General features: G+C 44.7%; 2 protein-coding genes across 2 annotated transcripts; both read left to right on the top strand.

The window, feature by feature from the left end:
* Positions 1-1,419: 1,419 nt before the first annotated feature.
* Positions 1,420-8,534, top strand: ADAP2 (ArfGAP with dual PH domains 2). The gene is made up of 10 exons (XM_032199958.1): positions 1,420-1,504; positions 2,205-2,335; positions 2,951-3,042; positions 3,177-3,262; positions 3,608-3,717; positions 4,378-4,524; positions 5,223-5,306; positions 6,519-6,581; positions 7,182-7,259; positions 7,605-8,534. The coding sequence occupies exons 1-10, from the start codon at positions 1,420-1,422 to the stop codon at positions 7,821-7,823; spliced, it is 1,095 nt and encodes a 364-aa protein (XP_032055849.1). The 3' UTR covers positions 7,824-8,534.
* A 2,939-nt stretch (positions 8,535-11,473) lies between these two features.
* Positions 11,474-15,976, top strand: RNF135 (ring finger protein 135). The gene is made up of 5 exons (XM_032199957.1): positions 11,474-11,604; positions 12,124-12,354; positions 13,565-13,718; positions 14,013-14,114; positions 14,997-15,976. Exons 1-5 carry the CDS (start codon positions 11,494-11,496, stop codon positions 15,527-15,529), a joined length of 1,131 nt encoding a protein of 376 aa, XP_032055848.1. The 5' UTR covers positions 11,474-11,493; the 3' UTR covers positions 15,530-15,976.
* The last annotated feature ends 506 nt before the right edge of the window (positions 15,977-16,482 follow it).

Below are 16,482 nucleotides of genomic sequence, written 5' to 3'. Positions count from 1 at the left end.
ACTACATCCTATTTAAGCAGTAGTTATTATTGGGTGTACAGTAATTTCAAAAGTATGCATGTTTATTTATAAACATGTTATTTGCTGGAATCTCAGCCAAGTTTGAAGCTTGTCTCGCTTTTTAGCATTATCCCATTATTGCTTTATAGAATACAAGTGCAAAGGAAGAGAAAAGGAAAAGGTGATGGATGAACTTAGCTAAACCATCTTGCTACATCTCTTTTAACGCTCTTCTACACTCCCAGAGTATAGAAAAAAAGCTGCTGAGCTTTAGGTGTACCCTTGTGAATGTGTGATGCATTTATACTAATGCAGAGTAGGATGAAAGGATCCCTTTGCAAGACAGGGCTTTCACAAAGACTGAGATAGTCTGGAAATGGTGCAAGATAGTGACTAGGAGGCCTGGGAAGAATATTTACTTTCCTTACAAGTTGCAAAGGTGCACTGAAGCTGAGCTATGTGACTATGACATAGTATTTTAAAACAAAACTAGTTAATAACTAATGCTGTATTTTTTACTGTCAGGTTTGTATTTAGTCTTGAATATAAATAATTACTTGTAAATGTCAGGCATTTTCATATCTTAAAGGATTTGTAAGAACAGAAAGATTAAGCTAGCAAAAGATCTTCAAGGTATGGTTTGCAGGAAAGCTATGGGGAAAAAGAAATCCATTCTTATATTCTCACATGCAACAGCACTTAAAGCTGTAACTAGAGTACAAAAAAAAAAAAAAAAACTATAACTAGAGTAAAATGAAAAATACTTGACATTTTTAATTTTCACTTTTAGTCAATTTCACTTTTAATTAGCTTTGCTGTAAATCTTTCCTTCATTTTAAAATATTGGGTCTTCTTCCTTAGGTTAGGAAAGCTTCCCGGTTACATTGACCAGTGACGTTTGGCTTTACCTTGCAAGAGGGGCATTGCCACCACGCTTTGCAGACCCTGACGTGCTACTCTCCCTGGCTTCGCAGTGCAGCCCCCTGTTCCTGCTGGCAGCAGGGCGGCAGGCAGCCCCCGGGGGTTGTGCCGAGCCCCTGCCCGAGCCTGCCTGCGGTACGAGCGCTGTGGCCGGTACCCGCAGCCCAGCCGCCGCTCTGCTGCACAGCAGCCTTTGCATTTGAAAATCTTCCCGCAGGAGAAAGCCGAGCCTGGAGCGAGGCAGAGGAGGAGCAGCAGGTGCGGGACGAGCCCTCCTGCCGGCTGCAGGACCCCGAGGAGCGGGCAGCTCGCAGCGGGGACCCCCCCTCGGTTCCGAGCCGCGCCGAACCCGCACCCGGCCCCGCCCTGCCCGGGGGCGCGGAGCCGCCGCTGGAGGCGGCCGGAGGGGAGGGCAGGGAAGGGGAAAAGAGAGCAGGGAGTGCCCCGCGGCTCGGGGCCCCGCTCCGCTTCCTCATTTTCCGCCCGGGGCCGGCGCCGATGGACCGCGACCGGCCCAAGGTGCCGCTGCTGGAGCTGCTGAAGGCCGCCGGCAACGGCCGCTGCGCCGACTGCGGGGTGGCAGGTGGGGACTGCGAGCCCGGCACGGGGGCTCGGCACGGCTCGGCTCGGCTCGGGGGCACCGAGCGAGGCGGCGGGGGGCCGGGAGCCGGCCTCGGCACCCCGGGGGGTTGTGGAAGCGAGGGCCGGGGGCGGCGCGGCCACAGCCCCCCGAGCCCGGGGGCTCGCACCCCGCGGTGTCGCCTCCCGAGAGCGGAGCCCGCGGCGGCCGGGGAGGCGCCGGGCAGCTGCTGCTGCTCGCTGCGATAAGGGAGAAGCGAGGCGAGGCGGGGGGAAGGAAATGATCGAGCGGGATGGAGCCCTCCGAGCACCTCGGGGCTGCTCCCGGCCCTGCTGAGTTGGAGGGAGCGGGCACCGGGCAGGGGGGCGGCTGAAACGCTGCTCCGCCCTTAGGTCAGCAGCAAAAGCTCCCACGATGAACTCTGAAGCTCAGCTTTCCCATCGCCGCGAGGCTGCCTGCACGGTCGTATTAATTTTTAAACAAATTCTCCGTGGAAAAGCTTACGGGTTTCAGGGCTGCCGTTTCACTGGGGAAAGCAGATGTGGTTCTTTTAAATACAAAGAGGTGACAGCCTTAAACAACGGGGTGGGATTTGATGAGTTAGGTGTGAAACCTGGGCTGTACATCAAATATGTTTTTTTTGCCCTTGCCGGTGGCTGTGCCTTTTCCCATTTATCCATGCATTCTTTTTGTTTGCGTCTAGATCCAGAGTGGGCTTCTTACAAACTTGGAATATTCATTTGCTTGAATTGCTCCGGAATCCATCGCAATCTTCCTCAAATCAGCAGGGTCAAATCCCTTCGGCTTGACTTCTGGGAGAATGATCTTATAGAGGTACAGAAAGAAAAGGAATAATTCACTTATTTTTGCCTGTATTTCAGCATAACCTCCTCTGACTCAGAATTCACACCATTCTCTATGAACAGAAGAACATAGAGCCAAGTGAACTCATTGGGTAACTTTAGGTGTTTTTTTATGACGTACTCAATCAAATTACACTGATAGGTGATTGTACGTTTAACAGCCGGCAGTATCTGCGTATTGTGGCTTAGAGGCCCACAGTTACTTCCAGCTAGTATGTTTTCTTTAGTAACCAACATGCCTTTCTTAAATATTGCTTCAGCCTCTCATTTTTCTATTGAATCGTGTTAACAATGCAATCACAATTTATTTCTAGGAACAGCTGAAGGTGGAGGAAGATCATAAATATATTTTCTCTTCATTCTCTTTTGTTATTTCAATTAACAACCACAATTGTGTGTTCCTTCCCATCTGGTTCAGAGCTGTAAACAGTGAAATATCTAAAATAGTGCAGGCTACAGTTCCAAAGGAAATGTATAAACTTCTGTGTAGACACGCTGAGAGTTTAGTTTAAGTTTTGTTTTACGCTCATAACACAGTATTGGTTTTGTAGTTGCATATCTAAGTGGAACTTATTTTGTATTTCAGTTTATGAAGAAGCATGGGAATCTCTGTGCCAAAGCTAAATTTGAGGCCAAAGTCCCCCCCTACTATTACATCCCCCAGGCCTGTGACTGCTTGTAAGTTGATGGTTTATTCAGTGGGGCAGACCTTTTCAGCTATCAAACTGCCGCTTTCCTCTACAGGTCTCTTTGGTTGGTTGATGAAAATAGAGTAGAGGCAGATCAGCTTTATCCATGTTTTCCTCTTTCAGGGTTTTAAAAGAACAATGGATTAGAGCTAAATATGAGCGTGAGGAATTTGTTGCCACCCGAGTCTGCCAAGATCCTTGTTCTGCAGGTAAAAGTTAGGATTGTCAGGGAAAAGGCTTTAAGGCCAGCAGCACAGTACTCTGGTTGCAACCTTGAAGATCTTTGAGGATGGCTTGCCATGTATGAGTTGCTGGACGTGCAGGCCTTGCTTTTGAGGCTGTAATTTTGAGAAGAAGCTCCCAACAAGTACAAGGTGTATTTAGCTTACATGTGTGATCTTACAGTTTTCTAGTTCTCCACTGATTCATTCCATTTGAGGTGAAAATTCTCAGATGGAAAAGAGGCTTGAAACTCTGTGGCACATTACCATGTAGATAAACAGTCCTGCTATAGTGCTGCCTTTGTCTGATGCTAGTCTTGGTCCCATATGCAGGTAGCCATGAAGGATTCCTCTGGAAGCGCGGGCGGGAGAGCAGACAGTTCCAGAAGAGGCGATTCCTCCTATCAGCAAGGGAAGGGATATTGAAGTACTACACTAAAGAAGTGAGTTCCCCAGCCACAGCTGGTTGTAGGTAGCTGGTCAACAACCAGCCTCAGACTCTACTCTTTACCAGTTGAAAATAGTATAAAGGGCTTTGTCTCTAGTTTTGCAGCCAGGTCAGCCTGTGTTTGGAGCAGCCCAGAAGTTTCTGCATTATCTGTGGTATCTTTCTTAGGCAATTGCTCTTTTGGATTTAGCCCTTTTCCTCATCCCTTATCTTAACCCTGCAGCCTCCTTTTGCTTAGTGAATGAAGGACATGGATACTGAATAGCAAGATGAAGAAGAGATCTGTTAGCAGATGCTACTTCTCACATTGCCAAAATATTCTGTCATCAGCTGCTGCAGTAACATCCTCAACGTCTCTCCCTTCCAGTGAGAATGTGTAGCTAATTGATCTCCAGCTGTGAGGTTGGAGAGAGAATATTTGCAGTGCAGACACATCGCTTTCCAAGAGCCAGCCAGCATTTGTGAAGGAAGGGGAGTTATTCTGTCTAACGGATTTTATGTGACACTATAGCTTTTATTCTTCAGGTATATCCAATTATCAGGTACTTCAGGATGCCTGCTTTCTGTTCAGTAGGGACCTAGTTCTCATAAATTATCTATCCTCCATTGCCTTCCTTGAGACCACTTTAATACAGTGATGCTTTTCATTTCACAGACCAAAGGTCCAAAAGCCGTTATCAGCATTGAGAAACTGAATGTGATGTTCCAGACAGAGAAAATCCAACATGCTCACGGACTGCAGATCACATACAAGACAAATGGTCAGACAAGGAACCTTTTTGTCTATCACGAAAGTGGAAAGGTGAATACCACAGAGATTTTGGAATGAGAAAGATTCTCTGATGTTGGATATATAATTTGGAATATATACCTGTTTCTGCAGGGTCTGATTTTCTCTGAAATCACTATGACTTGTAGAATATAGAAAGTTGCAGAATTTTACACTAGTAATTTTAACGTCTTGCTCCTGTTCTGTTGGGGCAGACAGGCTTCATTGGTGCATATGTGTAAACCTCTGTAAGGTAACTGTCTAATGGTTTTATATAATTCAGTGGTTTTATTCTTTGAAGCCTTCTTGACACACATCGAAAATATTGTTGCTCTGCATTATTTTCAAACAGACTGATAATTTTAAGTACATCTACAGGTTTTGTTAGATTTCTGTTCCTTCCTTGCCATAGTTCTGAAGTGTTTCCAGGTACGCAGGTGGTTAAACAATCCATAACTGAACCAACTGAAAAAGCCTCTGATTGGGTTATTCCCCATGCTGAGGATATCCAGGACCTTCTCGGACATTTAAAATTTTTAAAGTTAGCATTTAAAAATTATTTTGGAGGCTCGGTATTTTTCAGGTGTCTGGGACAAATTACTCTCTCTGGACCTTGGGGAGAAACTGCATCTTTGTAAAGAAATCAGAATGAAGGAGAAAGGCCTTTTTGGAAAGGCAGTGTTCTTACATGTTATTTTTGTCTTTATGTTTGTCTTTGCTGTTTTCCCTAGGAGATTGTTGACTGGTTCAATGCCATTCGGGCAGCACGTTACCATTATCTTAGAACAACCTTCCCAACTGTCCCTGAGTCTGAGGTGAGAACTGAACAGGGCTTGAAGCGGTCTGCTCAAACACAGCATGGGAAAACATTTTCTCACTTCTGCCAGAGCCAGGTGCTCAAACAGCTGCATATGGGTTTGGAAATGCCAGCTGCTTCTCTCTGGAGAAAGAGGGAGGCTGTCATACCAGGCTGTTCTTGAGACCTCCATGGTGGCTGTCCTCCAGTGTGCCTCAGCCTGGTGCTACTGCTGGGATTTGGAGGCAGTAGCTTTAAAGTACATGAAACTGGTACAGGTATCCATGGAACTACTGCTGGACTGTGCGATGGCATTGGGGAAAAATAGATCTGCAGAGCAGATATGTAGAAACAATTGTTCAAGAAACAGATAGAGGCCCTACTTGAGAGAGAGGAACTCCATAATGCTTACGTCAGGAGGTAGTACTTTTGTTTCCCTTCTTATGTGAAATATCTGAAGCTCTTTTTCTCTGCACAGCTAGTTATGGATGAACTTGTGGAGAAAAACATCAATCACATCCTTAATCTTTTTTCCTTCTGATCCACTGTGGACATAAAAACTAAATCTTTGCTTTTCAAAGCGTATCTGTGTTTAGCCATACCAGCTGTGAGCAAGAAGAGTAACACCTTTAATCACTCATGCTCAATGTCTCTGTTAGTGCCAACACAAATATTCTTTAATACTCAGCTGCCTTAGAGATGGAATAAAGGCAAGTCTTTTAATGATAAACACAAGGAAGCAGAAGCTAATTTGGGCATCTGTGTTTTATCTCTTACTTTGACTTGCTGGTCATCTTTCCTGGCAGGAGTATTGGGTTCTCCAGCAAACACAAAGATGGTCTGTCCCACATTATTCCTTTCCTTGCATTGGGCATCACTGAATTTTCTTTTTCTTCTGTGGAACTAAGGTCTTTCTAGGTGGAACTAAGATCTTTTTCAGAGCAGCCAGACCACAGCCAGGCTACATACAGTGCCAAATTAGTAGGTGAGCCTTGGAATGGATGGAAGCTGCAGAAGAAAAGGCCACACAAAAGTCTGTGTGTGGTTCTCTTAACGTGTAATCTTGCAACAATTTTATGTTCCTTCTTAATTCAGACTTCCCTTTACTGAGCAGCCAAAAACAACCCTAACCATAAAAGCCAAAATTGACGCTGATTTGCCTTGAAAGAAACAGAACAGAAAAGCAAGCTTGAATGAGATGGCAGACATTTTTTTGTGTGCATTCTCCTAGCTTGTACCCCGGATCACAAGAAATTATGTCAAAGAAGGATATATGGAGAAAACGGGACCAAAGGTAGGTCCAGCTTACATGCATAGTGGTACACAAACAGGATTCTTCTGGAAGGGGATTATTTGATAATGCTATAATCGTTTACTAGTAAGCAATTTCTTGAGTGACTGCGTGCTTCCTGGGTTGATAACAGACATTGTTAAGCCTGTTGTGTTCTTGGGGTCATGCTGTATTTTGTGCAGGAAAAAACAACTGTGAAGAAGGATCCTCCTTGAAATGTAAGTGAGATGGATTGGCTGGCAGTGGAAATGCTAAGTACTGTTGGGCAACACTGAATAGGTTCCTGTGTCAGTTGCCTGCTGACTGCAGCTCTAGAACTACAGCCACCTCTAGAACAGAATATCACATGATGACTCCCTTACTTCCCTATTTCTCTTGAAGTCAGTAGCAGAGAAGTCACATCTGTTTATAGCAGCAAATTCTTAGGTCTTAAGCCTATGTTGGGTCGTGGGCTTGTTTGTTTTCTTGTGGGAAGTTATTTGGGCTGCTGCTTCTTGGAACATCAGAGGGAGATGGGGAGATTTCAGGCTCTGCTGAAGGAGCAGAGAAAGAGCAGAATTCTTCCCTGGGATTTTTCTTTACCAAACTACCATCTCCTTGCAGCAGAAGGAGACCTTCAAGGTGCGCTGGTTCAGCCTGGACTGTCAGGAGAGGAACCTGCTATACTTTAAAAATCCACTGGTAAGAGGGGTGTATCCCCCAAGCCCCTTCACAAAGGTGGGTGGGAAGAAGGGATCTGTTATCTGACTCTTCCAGTGGCTGCATAAGACAGCGGGCTCAGTCTCAAGAGCTCATCTCCCTTATAGGTTGATACCTTTGAAACTGAGCAGTTTGGGAACTCTGTCCCTTACAGTGGCTGTGAGGAAGATCTTAGTCTTTTACAAATAGCTGCTAGCTTCCTGCTGCCTGTCAGTAGATCAGTGATCCCTCCACACATCCCCAGCTCCATGTCGAAGGACAGAACAATGTCTGCTGGAGCTGTACTATCCGCTGGCTAATGACTGTCTTCTGTTTCCTTCTTCCTAGGATGCATTTGCACTGGGCCAGATTTTTATTGGAAGGAAGGATGAGGGCTACGAAGTACGAGCTGGCTTGCCCCAGGGAGTCTGTGTGAAGAAGAGGAAACCAGGGATCACCATGGTCACACCAACGCGAGAGTTTTTATTTATATGTGAGAACGATAAGGAGCAGAGGGAGTGGATAGACGCCTTGAATGGAGTCATTGCCCAGCCTTTGACTGGTTAAGACCAACAGTGAGTTCTGGTGAACTGCACTTCTTGGGCTCTGTTCAGCACTGGTCTGCAGCCTCTGTGATGTTCAAGCCCCCTCAGTGACTACCACAAAGGGCTTCCTTCAACAATTGAAGGCACAGGGAGGGTGGCAACAGAGAAACAAGTAAGGTGGAGTGCAGATATTCGAAAATGATCTGTGTCTCTGCACAACCTTCCTCTAAAGTGCCTTCTGTCTTCCTTCCCTTCTCTGCTTTTGAGCAGAGGAGGCCTTCCCAGACTGATGTCGGGATAAATCGGCCAGTGTTCCCTTATGGAAAAAAAAAACAATGTCAGTGGAGAAAGTCTGACCACAGAGGGCTAGCATGAATTTCCTTGAGGACTCATGCAGGCAATGTCATATCAGATCCTCCTTTTCTTGCTTTGGTCTGATAGCAAATCCAGAAGGATGTACTTGACAATCCACCCGGTGGCATACAGTCTGCCAGTGAATGTGATCATCTGTTACATGAGTGCATAGAATGAGTGACCAAGAGGCAAGACATCACCACCTACCAAGATGATGCAGGGCATCCTGTTGGGTAGACCGAAGATATAAATTCATGCTGGGATAATTGGATGAATCTTTCTCAGGAAGGAGCACAGCCAGGCAGCTATAGTCTACCTGACTGCAGCTCCTATCCAGATAGGGACATGTTTGTTTTCCATGGAGTGGTTTTAATGCCTTTTACAGTGTTAAATTTCTGTCACAGAAATTGTAAAAAAATAAAAGTCAAGTTTGAATTGTGGAGAATACTGTAATGGAATCACTCTAATGACAGATGTCCCTAGCTCCTTGCTTTCAACAGTCTCTGCTATTTGATTCTTTTATGAGTGGCAAATGAGACATGTAAAGACTTCTTTTTTCTTTTCCAAAGCAACCCCACACACTGCCTCAGTCAAGACATGAGTTCAGGATGAAGACACACTGATTGGTGTTACCTCCAAAAAACAGCTAAAGCTTTGGGTCATTAGTTCACTTACTGAATTTGATTAGTCTGAGCAGTGAAAGGTAGAAGTTAGTTTTAAAAGTGCTGTCTTCCTTGGCTTGTTTGAAGACACTCAATGTATGAGGACCAGCACGGAAAGCACAGAGTGAGTGCCTCCTGATCAGGTGCTACGTACATCCATTCTGCGCAGGAATGGGTGAGGATTTGCACTGGCTCACAGAGGGCACTGAGTGTTTTTTTGCCTCACAGCCAAGCCCAAGATTTGGTTCTACCAAGAAGTCAGTCATTTAGATATTTAATTCTTCTTTTCAGATTCCCTTAGTTTGCAAATCAAGCGGAAGTCTTGCAAACTAAGCTTCTGGTAAAGCTTCCACCTTTTGCTGTTGCTTGCCAGCCAGTCTAAGGCACCCCAAATAGTTCTACAGAAAGAAGGAAGTACCAATATATGCAGGGATTAGTGTGATTAACTCTTTTTTTCCCACAACAGTACAGAAAAATTGACTTGGTTCATCGTTCCGTCTGTCTTAGTCAACTCATCATCATCCAGCCTTGAACAAACTGCAGGAGTTTTGCTTCCTGACATTCTCCCATAAACTCCCTGATGTTTCTGTTCTTTCTTCCCTCTCCCCATATGATCTGGGGAATTACAGTTCACACGCTGGTTCAGCAAATCTTCTAACAGCCTCATCCTGCAGCTCCTGAAATCAACAGCGAGGCACTTGTTGAAGATCATAGTCTGGTTTGAGATGCTTTTTTTTTTTTTAATTTATTTTGAGGTGAGCTGAGCAATTCTGGATTATCTCAAAAAGTTTAGTCCACCCAGAAGCCTCAGCTTCACGGATGGGGTTCCCTGTGTGATGTCCGGGAAAGGTCAGCAGACCAACCGTGTCAGCAACCCTGTTACAAAACCAGGAAATTCCCAGAAGAAGAAAAAAAAAATGCTACTGTGCAAAGACGACAACTTTTTGCAGACTGGAGGCGAGGTTATGGAGAGCTCTGTGTGATGGTGCCTTCCTACAGCCAACCCAAGTCCTGCCGCCGAGCTGAAGGCAGCAGCAGCACCGGAGCCCGGCTTCGCGGGTGGCCCGGGGCCTTCAGCTCCCGTTAGCCCCGGTACAGCACCGAGCCCAGCCCCACACCGGACCCGGCCCCCCCGGCGGGAGGCGGCGCCCCGAGGAAACGAAACCGAGCCGCGCTCCGCTCCGCCCTGAGCAGGACCATGGCTGTCCCAGCGGAGCTGAGTCGGCTGCTGGCAGATGTGGAGCTGAGCTGCTCCTGCTGCCTGCAGTACTTCACCGAGCCCGTGCGGCTGGCGAGCTGCAGCCACAGCTTCTGCCGGTCCTGCATCGACACCTACTGCAGGGGGAGGCGGCGCGCCCCCTGCCCGCTCTGCCGGGAGGACTTCGAGCCGAAGGACCTGCGGCCCAACCGGGAGCTGGCCGCCCTGGTCAGCCTGGTGCTGGGCGGGGGAAGGGGCGAGGGGCTGGGGGCGTGGGACCTGCCCACAGCCTCTGGAGATGGTGCCGGCGGTGGATGCAGCTCTGCGGGGCGGCGACCCGGGGAGAAGGTAGGGGAGGGGGCGGCCGGGGCTTCCCCCCGTCCTGGGTACCAGTTGGGAAGGGAGCTGTGGCTCGGGCTGAGATAACTTCATCCTGCTTTCTGCTTCATTCTGCTTTCCCCCCCCCCCCCGTACTTTGCATTTCACATGTTGTTGTCACAACACGTTGTCATATCGGTGTTGTCACAACCATGCCGTTCACTCGGGCAGACGGGTTTTGCTAAGGCACGGTTTGGGGCTGATTGCTGGAGCCTGGTGCATTGGTTGTGTTGGAAGAGTTGCTAGCTGGATGTGCCCAGCTGATACAGGGTTGTGATAACTGGCTGATCATCGTGCTGGAGGGACAGGAGCCAAATGAACACTAGAAAAAGCCCCAGTTATGTTCAGTCAGTTTAGGACTGAGAAGAAACCTCAAACATCTCTCTTAACATCTTTCTTAACCTGTTTCTGCCTTCTGTCTCTTCATCTCTCAGCTATTTAATTTCCTTCTATTGCTATTCTTCACTCTTACCTTTTAATTCCTCCAGTTAAAACTTGTAATGAGCAAATGATGTAATCGCAGTGCACTGCATCCTTCGCAGGAGGTTAGCACAATCTCTTCACGTTGCCTCGAGCACTGTGCATCCTGGAGGGCAGTTGTTTCGTATTTCAGTCACTGCCAGCTCTTTCCCTCCTCTTTTCACAAACATCTTTGGTGGTGTTATTCACTGCATCGGCACAGCACTGGAGACTCCTGAAATGAAACACAGAGTTATGATACAGTGCTACAGCTCCACCCAGCTGAGTGACGCAAAATGGGACTGGTTCGTTGTCTCTGTCTCTGCTTAAAATAACTCTTAAATCTTGGAGGAGATGAGCAAAACCTGGTTATTGACTTCATTGTTTTAACATTGTGCACACGTGTATCTAAAAAGTCTTGGTCTCTACAGCGAAGGAAAGGGCTTAAGCTCACAAATGACTTCTGACTGTTGAATGTTGACTTTGCTGTAATTATTCACACTCAGAATTGTGTCCTCCAGCCCCACAGTGAACCAGCCAGTGCCTAACTCTCAACAACGTGAGGATTTTTATCACCCTGCTGTTGAACCTAGTCATGTTCTCTTGGAGGGTGGTGTTTTCTTGGAGGGTGGTATATATAAATGCTCAAATGTGTCACTTTAAAGGAGGAACAGATCCGTGACGTCTCTAAGCAACTGGAAATAACTAAAGAGACCATCAACGCCTTGAGGAAGGATCTCAGTAAAACAAAGGTATGCACTGTACTTCAATATCTGCAGTTACCTTCTGTTTCCACTGCCACCTTGAAACCTGTGACTGACTCCAGTGGGCCTTCCAGCCCAGAGCAGGGATCTGTCTTTCTGTCTCCTTCTGTTGCTCTCACAATTCACTCTTGTCAGAAAAAAAAAGAGAACTGTGACACCAGCTGTACTGACATCTTGGCTGGCACTAAAGTCACAGAAATTGTGCACTGTTGCTCTTTTCTGCCTACCCCAGGAGTAGCCTGGGACTCTTAGATAAATGATTAATCTAGAATATTGATCTTTGCTAAATTGTCAAAGATTGCTGGCCACAAAACAGTCAACATCTTTAACATGCCCAGATTCCCATTGCAGGCTATGCAGGATAGTGTCAAATATGTTTTATTCCTTTGAATAGGGCTAGGTATTTCTGTTCAGTTAAAGAGCACATTAAATGTGGCAGTAAATTCTCATATTCCACTAATCTTCTTTTCTAACAACACAAAGAGCTCCATGTTTTCTGTCTTTCAGGAATATACATCTCAGATCCTAAGCCAGATTACTGAAGACTTCTGTTGCATGAAGGAATACATTGAAAGACAAGAGGAAAACACACTGATGTTCATTGAACAGGAGCAAAGAGCAGCTCGACAGAAGATTGCGCAGACTATTCACCAGCTCTGTGTTGAAAAGTACAAACTCATCGACATCAAAGCCCAGATGGAGAAAGGATTAGAAAGTGATGAAATGGAGTGGCAGAATGTGAGTAAAAAGTCTTAAGCTAAATGTCTTGAAGAGCTGGACATGTACAGAGTGCTTTCAGGTCCCCTGTTCTCGCTGTAGACAATGATACCGATCCACAGGCATTGGGTGGTGGTGCCAGTGGCACTCTGGAGTGGGAAATTCAGAGGCAAAAAGTACCAGAAAAAGCTTAGGCTGTGGGTGCCAATTCAGAGCTAGGTTTGTTCCAAGGAGGCCGGTGAGCTGGAAGGAAGTGGGACTGTACTGCCTAAATCCAATCCTGAGTCAAATGTAAGGTTAAAGACTCCCTATTTTCTTTTAATTTTCCAGAAGAAGGAATAAAAAAGTACCTATACATATGCAAATTAAAGAACTCACCGTTATTAAGTACTTCCTAATAACCTTCTGGGGAAAACTATGTCAAGAGCTCTCAAAAGAGGCAATTAAAATACTTGAAATTCTGCAGAGCCCATTTTGATGTTGAAGACAATGCCAGTGGTGCTAATTAGCCAGTGGCAATTTGGAATGGGACTCTGGTGTGACAGGGCTAGGAGACAGAAGTGGACTGCTAGAGGCCTACGCTGGAGCTCACCTCATGTAACTGTATGTATTTATACCTGATCCAGACTCCCGTTACAGGCAACGAAGAGAAACAGGTACTTTTGGAGCGTGAGTCATCTGGCCTACTTGAGACGCCTACCTTCGAACGGGAGTCATCGCTCCTTCAGAATGCCTGTTTCTGTCCACAGACGATAAAGGCAGATTAAGAGAACAAACTTGGATATAGAATTCCACAATTTCTAAATTTAGGCGAATGAGGTTTACCCGTTTCTTGGTATTTTATGCTAGATTTCACACTAATTATTTTTTAAAACTTTGGGTTTGGTTACACGAAGAAAGTTAAAAAGAGAAAGTTTATTTATGCATATATAAAATTAATGAAATTGTAATCAATTTAAGAAAAAAAATCCCATTCTTAGTTTTCTTGGGGAAAATAAATTATTTTATTTTTGATCGAGAATAAACTATCCTTTCACATTTTCTGTAACTTTTCAGGTTATTTCTCTCAGGTAACTATCTTGTTAAAGAAGATCTCCTTTCAAACAATAAGATTTTAGAGAGATCACTGCTGCTTTTCCACTCTGGCTTTATAATATCACCTGGTATGCTACATGAAATAACTGATACTGTTTACATCTTCCCCTTGATTCTTCTTTTATGTCATTCCTAGAGTAACTTACTTGAGAGAGGGGGAGGCTCATCTTCAACAATGCATAAATTTACAATTGATGAGAAGTTTAATGTTGTCAGAAGTGCTGTAGGAGATCTTAAGAGAAAGTTGGAAATTTTACTTTTGGAGGAATACCCTCAGCAATTCCCACCAGGTGAGTTTTCCTTATTTTGAAATCCTTTTTAGAGGAAGTTAACTTTTCTGACTCCTCCATTCTGACCACCATGAAGGTAGCTGTGCCCTGGTAATCTTGAATAAAAACATTTCTCTATATATCCTTTGACAATTTTAACAATCAAAAACCCAGCTCTTTGTTTTGTAGTTTAACTGCCAACTACATTTATTTTACATTTTCCATAAGATACATAAATACTTCCTATTTACATTTTGACGATGTGCCTTTAACTTTTTCATACACACTTTAACACTTTAACTTTTTCATATTTAGCACAATCTCCAGACTTACACCAAGAGACAAGTGTCTGTTCATTATCTTCAGAGTCTGCGGCTAAAAGTCCAGAACCAAGCATTTCGAGCCAATTTTGTCGGTGTAAGTATGCAAGCAAGCCAGCATGGCTCTTCAATAACAATATTCAATGACTATGACTGGATTTGCTGAAGAAAACCATACTTCCAAACATCTGCCAGAGATCTGTTTAACTGAAATCTAGAAACTATTAAATTTACCATGAATTAATCAGTCACTGCAGCACAATGTAATACTACACCTGGCTGCATATGGAAGATAAAAACATTAAGAAACCTGTCCCATGAAGGTATAAGCTGTGTTGTAGCTTCTGCTGCCTGCAGATTCTGTTTTGGTGTTTGGGCAGTTACTGCACCTTACTGGCTTTTACTGCATTAAGCCACAATCACTCTTATTTGTTGCCTGAATTCTGCATTGCTTTTACGGAAATAATTTTACAGTCATCACACAGTGCTACAGCTGTAGCATAAACACAATATTAATATATTTTCTTATATAACATGCAAGAACGTGTCCCAGTGAAAAGATGATAAGGTAAGTTTTCTTAAAGTAAGCATCCTTTTTTTTTTTTTTTTTTTTTTTTTTTTTTTGGCAAATGGATAGTTTTGTTATAAGACTGGTAGCAAACAAGATCCATTCAGCAGGGTGCCAAGTGTCTTCACCTTGCTTTGGAGTGCAAGAGCCTGTCACAGATGTTTACCCAGTTGTGCCTGTTAAATTTTTTAGTGTGCACTGCGCTCAGGATACAGTCATTAGCATTTGGTTGAGGATTCTTGCTGACATGCAGGATTGGACTTTGCTTAAGGCTTATTGTGTGGTCATTGGCTTTCATTTTGGTTCTTGAGAAGGGATGTACATCCACTGTTACTTAGGATGCAAGTAAATACTGAAGAGATCTGTTTTCTTATGCCTGGAGCTAAGAATATTTTCCTTTCTCTCTTCTAGGGGCAGATAATGTAACTTTTGATCTCACCACAGCATATGACCGCTTAGCAATCACAGCTCAGAACAGGAAAGTAATGGTGTCCAGCAACCCAACTTACTATGAACCATCACTCAAGAGATTCTGCATCAGCCAAGTGTTGTGTTCCCAGGGCTTCTCTACTGGCTGCCACTACTGGGAAGTAATTACCAAGGACAGTGATGGATGGGCTGTTGGAGTTGCTCGTGGAACGATCGGTAGAAGAGACAGATTAGGAAGAACAGAGAATTCCTGGTGTGTAGAATGGGTAGGTCCCCAAAAGCAGTTGTCAGCATGGCACAAGAATCAAGAAACACTATTACGCAATGATAAACCATTGAAGGTTGGAGTTTTCCTGGAGCTACAGAAGACCGTGTCATTTTATGCCATCACTGACAGAGAAATGCTTTTGCATACATTTGAAATCAATACCTCAAATCCTCTTTATCCTGCTTTCTGGCTATACAGTCTAGATAAAAATGGATCTTTAACTATAAATCACATAAACAGGAAGTAAAATCAAAAAGATTGCAGAGCTTCTATGCCAGCTTCAGTGTTTAGCAGAGGAATTTGCCAAACCACACAGAAGTACTCAGACTTTCCTGGAATTTAGCAATTGATACTTTCTTTGCATGCTTTCCTTCATGCTCTGCTCTGCTCTAGTCATACTTTGTTAAAGCAATTCCAATGTATGCTAAAGGCAGTAACCATTCCTGTGGGAGTGAGATGGATTTCTGAAGCAGCTTCAAGCAGTCCCAAGATGCACCAAGGAAGAAATGGACCAAGGAAAATCTGAAGCTGGTGATAACCCCACATATGGCCATGGACTTCATCTTCCTACACTGATCCAAAAAATATGGAAGAGATGAAGCTGTTTCATTGTGTTGAGTGAGCTTTCTTTAGAAAGGTTTGATTGAGTAAGAAATGTTCAGAGGGCAAGTATGTTACATGTCTTTTATCTTTAGGGTAGATACTGAACTACAGGCACTTGTGTGTTTTGGGACCTGGCACTTCAGGGAAATCTCCCAGAAGACCATCTTGTCTCACTGGCACCATCTCTTGCTTTAGTCTAACTCAGACCAGAACTTTGTCATTATCTTGGTAGTGTTTTGACTGTGGAGATGGTTTTGGAAGCAGCTGTTTTCAAATGTTTTTGTACTAGCTAATGAAGCATGCTCATTCTTTCTCTTTTAAAGAGCCCACAGACAGGCCTGCGTCAGGGCGCAGCCCATCTTTTCTGGCCAGAGGCTGAGGAAAGGAAATTCTCGAGTTTCCTTGCCAGTGTACAGGCACTTTTTCTCTCCTTAGTTGCTACATCTTTGTGGCTGAAGGGAGATCCCTGTTGCTGTGTGGGGAGAAGGGGCCCAAGCTGAGATGCTGCAGAAACTGCTGACAGCCAAGGTTTGGGGAGCACCGCTGCTTCACGCAGCCAAACTGAAAACAGAGTTCCCAAGAAGCAAAAGCTCCTTC

Source organism: Aythya fuligula, chromosome 18 (genome assembly GCF_009819795.1).
Source record: "Aythya fuligula isolate bAytFul2 chromosome 18, bAytFul2.pri, whole genome shotgun sequence".
Lineage (NCBI taxonomy): Eukaryota > Metazoa > Chordata > Aves > Anseriformes > Anatidae > Aythya > Aythya fuligula.
This window is presented reverse-complemented; position numbering and strand designations above follow the sequence as displayed.